The sequence below is a fragment of the Lipotes vexillifer genome, unplaced genomic scaffold, assembly GCF_000442215.2.
Source record: "Lipotes vexillifer unplaced genomic scaffold, Lipotes_vexillifer_v1.1 scaffold903, whole genome shotgun sequence".
In the NCBI taxonomy this organism is placed as follows: domain Eukaryota; kingdom Metazoa; phylum Chordata; class Mammalia; order Artiodactyla; family Lipotidae; genus Lipotes; species Lipotes vexillifer.
The window spans coordinates 3,433,652-3,438,900 of NW_006791919.1; the positions used below are offsets into that span (position 1 = coordinate 3,433,652).

The following is a 5,249-nucleotide window of genomic DNA, read 5'->3' on the forward strand; positions in this document are numbered from 1 at the left end:
CACTGAGACATTTTGAAATTAGAATTGGTAAAAAAATAGAACAAAAAGCATTTGAACTGTATTTGGTGTAACAGCAAAAAAATAAAAATAAAAAAAATAAAAATTGTATTCTTTTTTGGTCAAATTACACTTTTTCCAAAAATTTTGGAAATAAATAACTGGAACTTGGTCACTTGTACTGGTTGACAAGATTAGAACAAGAGGAACACATATGGAGTGTGAAACTTTTTGCTGGGATTTCAGATAGAGTTTGGTTTATAAAAAGCAAACAGGGCCAACGTCCACACCAAATTCTTGATCAGGACCACCAATATCGTAGGGTGCAATATCTACAATAGGTAGTCTGACGGCCTTGCGTGTTCGATATTCGAAGACTGTTTTGCCCCATTCCCCAGTGTGTTTCTGTAAAAAAGAGCAAAAAAAAAAAAGTAAGTGATCATGACATTACAATTACTTAGACAGTTTCTCTGTTTGACAAAGTTAAAAAAAAAAAATTTTGTTGAAGGGAGTTGCCAACTTGCCATGTATATTATCTTCCATATATCTGAGACCTGCTCCAATTCAAAGTGATAATTCTCCCAGTCGATAAACCATATTGTTAACCAAAAGCTTTATAGGGCTTCAGGGTAAACCCAACAAGGACATTGCCACAGGCCAGTCCAGTCTCAGAAACCTTGGTTCTGGTCATTGTTACTAGGTATAGAGCTGGTTTACTAAGAAGTGGATAGGACTCTCACATTGGAATCTGTTAATATTAGAAGTGAATTCTCCTGTTCATGAATGATAATAACAAATGATTGATTTAAAGTTAACCTTTAAAATTAAAAAGAGATTTTAGATTGAGTCCATATGATGGCAATTATGTAGAGTGGATTGTAACTGTCTAAATTATCTGGCAAAGTTTATATCATGGATTTAAATTTCAATTGCTTTCACATCAGCTGGTTTTCACCTGGAGGTTGAGAAGATATACTCATTTTTTTGTGTGATTTAACCTTCCCTGGAATGGATCAGTAGATCCAATATAACTCACACCAAATGCCATCTTTTGTTCACCCTCATTATTTTTATTCCTTCTTTTCAAAGTAGCATGATTAAATGGGAAATGCTAAGTTCATTATGATGCATGCTTATAAAAATGCTGTTACTTACAGTGCAACCATCCTCCAGAACTGAGTAGGTGAATTTGCCATTTCCTTCAGCCTTGAATTCGCCGTCATTTGAGCCCATCAGCCTCAAGGCTTTCTTCACATTCCCACTGGCATGATCCATGTATGCAATGCTATTCTTGCAGTGATATGTGATGTTCTGGGAGGCCTGGCTGGAGAGAAGTCGGAGGAATGCCAGCTGGACATCGAGGACATCTTCAGGAAGTTCAGGGTTGCCATAGCTAAACTGTGATAGGGAACAAATAAGGCTGGTCAAACATTATAGCTGCAATTATTCATAAGGGATTCATGCAGTGTAGTATGGTCATTGTAATGTAAGTTGTTCATATATTTTATGTATGTCTTTATTGCATGTATAACATACAATGCTAGAGTAAAGAAGGTCTTAAGAATTGAAGGAAAGTTGGTAACTTATGAAGAATAATTTAATCTAGTTTAGCTTTTGAGAGACAAGTTATAAAAGTAGTTACCTGAGTATATAAAATTTTTCACTTTTCTATTTATTAACTAAATTTGTTCTGTGATGAGCAAATGGGAGGAACAAAAGTCAGCTAAGTAGAGATGGATTAGTTAAAGAAAAATGGTATATCTTTTCTTACCTGAAAACCACCATCCATGGATTCTCCAAACCAAACATGTTTCTTCTCAGCAGCAGAATTTGTCCACCAGTTCTTACGTGGAACAGTCAAAGGACTGGCATTTATGCACGTTTCCCCAGTTTCCATGTTACAGTATACTTTAATAGCATCCATCTTGCAACCTTGGTTAGGATCAACCCAATATTCTCCTGAATAGTCACAAAAAGGACAATGGAATTTGTTATAATATCCAATAATGGGATTTGGACCAAAATGATTTTGTAAGGCATTCATAATGTTGACTGCTAATGTATTTGTACTTTTATAGTGTAGCAGAATAGAGGAACCTTTAGATTGTTTCTTAATTTGAAAAAATTGATAATTAGATTTATTATAAAAATTGTTTCAATAAATAAATGTTGCAATAATTAAATTACAAATTATGTCTGCATCAAATTACAAACACAGTGATATACGTTGTTTATCACTCAAACAACTTCGTGATGATATGAAAAGACATGCCAAACTATAATTTGTATTAAAATTTCTATAAAACTGTCTTTAGATTTTCCTACATTTGGCATATTTTGAATTTACATTACAGTTTAAGTACACCTACAAAATTCATGTTTTCTTACGCAGAATATCAAGGAGTTTCAATTCAACTAACATTCTTTAAGTACTATCTCTGCTATATAATAATTTCTATTCCCAGTAAAATTTTTCTTTCCCCTAAATTCTAATATAAGCAGTTTTCTTTGTTATCCTGTTGCCATGAGTGTGAAAGATTCCCCAGCGTACCACTCTTGAGTTCAGGATGGCAGAATTTCAGGTCTCTGCAGTTCCGAGCAGGGTTTTTACGGGAACCATCAGGACTAAGGAGGCTTTCTATTTGTCCATTGACTGATTTGAGTGACATCATAATCTCGTCGGTGTTGATTTTGAAATCCATTGGTTCATCTCCATAATATGGGGCAAAACCCCCAGATTTTTCACCTCCAATGCCAGTGATGACAGCAGGCCCACAGCATGGACCAGGGGCACCAGGGGAACCAGGAGGGCCTGGTTGTCCTGGGTGGCCTGGGGAGCCCTAGGAAGGGTAAAAACATACATCACTGAGTGGCACTTGTTTGGTATCCACTGAAAAAATATGTTGCTAGCCCTCCAAAATGCATTACAAACAATTAATATATTGTGTCATAGTAATTGTTTCAGTAAAAGTTTATTGGGGTTGTTTTGTGATCAAATATTAACCAATTTATGATAACTATAATTAATTGTTATGACAGTGTGTTCCAGTGTGTAAGAAGAATTGGTGTTGGAACACACATTTTACTCTCACATGTTTCCTTCTGTATAAATGATGTAAGCAATTCTAATGCTGACATGACAGAGGGGTTATGATCAGGAAACTTAGATTCTGATCCCAGCTTTGGAATCTAACTTTGTGTTTTGGGGCTAACCACTTAACTTATTTGTGTTTTAATTGTGTAACTTGTGGGGATAATAGCTTTTCTTCTTTTTACTCCAAAAGTGTGGGATATGAATGTTTTAGGAATGATGGTATCAGTAGCAAAACAGGAGTCATGGAAGCCGTTTGAGAAGTGGAATGTACTTTACACTTGTAAATCATTAAGATTATCATAATTGTGAGATGTCTAATATGAGATCAGTGCTGGCAGAGTTCATCTTATTAATTGGGCTATGTCTTTATTCTGATATAAGTGTTACCTCCTAAACTGTAAGAAAGGTTTTTTCTCCCTGTCATTATAGTGTGATGAGAAAGTCTTCATGTGGGAGAGAATGTCTTAAAGTTATTGTTCAGGTCCTAAATTAGGTTTGGTAATTGCATCGTGTTTAACTCACTATCTCAGTTTTAAAATATTGCAAAGTGTTTCTGAAAATGTGAAAATTAAAACAAATTAAATACACATATTTGTAAGTGATGTCTTACCTCAGGTCCTCTTTCGCCTCTGTTACCTCGAGGCCCTGGTGGTCCAATGGGACCAGGGTGTCCACTTGTTCCATCTTTGCCAGGGGGCCCACTGGGTCCAACAGGTCCCTAAGAAATTATCATGATATCACAATGCTAGAATATTTTCTTGCAGTGCTAACATTTAAAAATATGGACCTTCCAATATCTTTCTGTGGTACGTACTCTGGGGCCTGCAGGTCCTGGACCACCTACTGCACCTTGGTGACCAGAGGGACCCTGAAAGGAAAGGAAGGTGAATATGAGTGAAGACTTTAAAAAGGCTTAGGAAACTGTATGTTCAAGATCAGATCAAGAAACATGGGGATCATGATAAAATATGATTTCCTTTTCCTTTAATATCCCCATTGTCTCATGCCAACTACTATTTCAAATAAGCCCTCAAATCCTTCTTTTAGCATAGACTTTCGCAGATGAAAAATTTTCTACCATTGGTCTCTAAGATTTGCCTATCTCATTAGTTAAAATGCATTGAGGGGATTTTCTAACAAAATAGATACACTTACTGGGGAACCTGGGGCACCTGGGTTACCAGGGAATCCACGATGTCCTTTGATGCCATTAGCACCACGTTCACCCGTTTCGCCTTTGTCACCACGTGGGCCTTGGGGACCCTTCACAAACACATTTCGAGTTAAGGTCATACACACATACACATTGGAAAAACAAAATAGGATTTATAAAAATTAAGTCCACTTTATAACATTCTACAAGCTAGAAATCCCATCAACAAACACTGCATACTTGGAACAATAAAGATTGTTCTTGTGGTTGTTTTGATCTTGGACTGAGAATTGTATGGAGCCCCAATAATTGATGTGTAATCTCATAGCCCCAAGGAAATTTTAGATCCTAAATTGCTTTCTATATCATCAAAGGAAAGTTTAAATTTGGTTCCATAGTTATGTATTTAGTCATCCCTCTTTGCTGAGCATATGCCAGAAAATAGAATATTTCCTACACTGTAGAATTAGTTAAAAAAAAAAAAAAAAGACTTACAGGAGGACCTCTTGAGCCAACAGGACCTGGAGCACCAGAAGGACCAGCAGGGCCCTAAAATAAAAATAAACAAATGAACACACACAGGGAAGTGTTTATTTATTGATACAGTTTTGTTTTACTTAAACGTTAATAATTTCATTGTGAGGGAATAATGATATGTTTGCTATTATTGAAAGTTAGTATTATTTTCTCCTTAAAAATCCTTTACCTCTTTATAACTTTACCACGGGGTCTGAATAGGAAAGCTGAGGAAACCCTGTTAATTCAAGCTTATATTGACCAAGTGGATATACACTTGGTGTGATTAATGCCATTTTGAATTTTAATAATGAATTCTTCATTGACTACTGCCAGAAATTCTCATACATCTTTATTACCACAGTTGCCTAAGGACTGACTAGCATGCAAAACTGTGAAACAATTGAGAGTAGATCTTTTGGTTGGCAGATATGACATTCTATTTTCTACCTACTGAGCTCCTCATTGAGGAAAATAGATGAGTAGGGA

The 5,249-nt window shown here is 35.9% G+C and overlaps 1 protein-coding gene across 1 annotated transcript in view; it reads right to left on the reverse strand.

The window, feature by feature from the left end:
* Positions 1 to 255: 255 nt before the first annotated feature.
* COL3A1 (collagen type III alpha 1 chain) overlaps positions 256 to 5,249 on the reverse strand; it is a 38,075-nt gene continuing 33,081 nt past the window's right edge. Inside the window, exons 45-52 of the mRNA XM_007464982.1 lie at positions 4,740 to 4,795; positions 4,247 to 4,354; positions 3,906 to 3,959; positions 3,702 to 3,809; positions 2,549 to 2,837; positions 1,769 to 1,956; positions 1,153 to 1,395; positions 256 to 402 (exon numbers count right to left, since the gene is read on the reverse strand). Coding sequence (XP_007465044.1) covers positions 256 to 402; positions 1,153 to 1,395; positions 1,769 to 1,956; positions 2,549 to 2,837; positions 3,702 to 3,809; positions 3,906 to 3,959; positions 4,247 to 4,354; positions 4,740 to 4,795 — 1,193 coding nt within the window. The remainder of the gene's footprint in view (positions 403 to 1,152; positions 1,396 to 1,768; positions 1,957 to 2,548; positions 2,838 to 3,701; positions 3,810 to 3,905; positions 3,960 to 4,246; positions 4,355 to 4,739; positions 4,796 to 5,249) is intronic.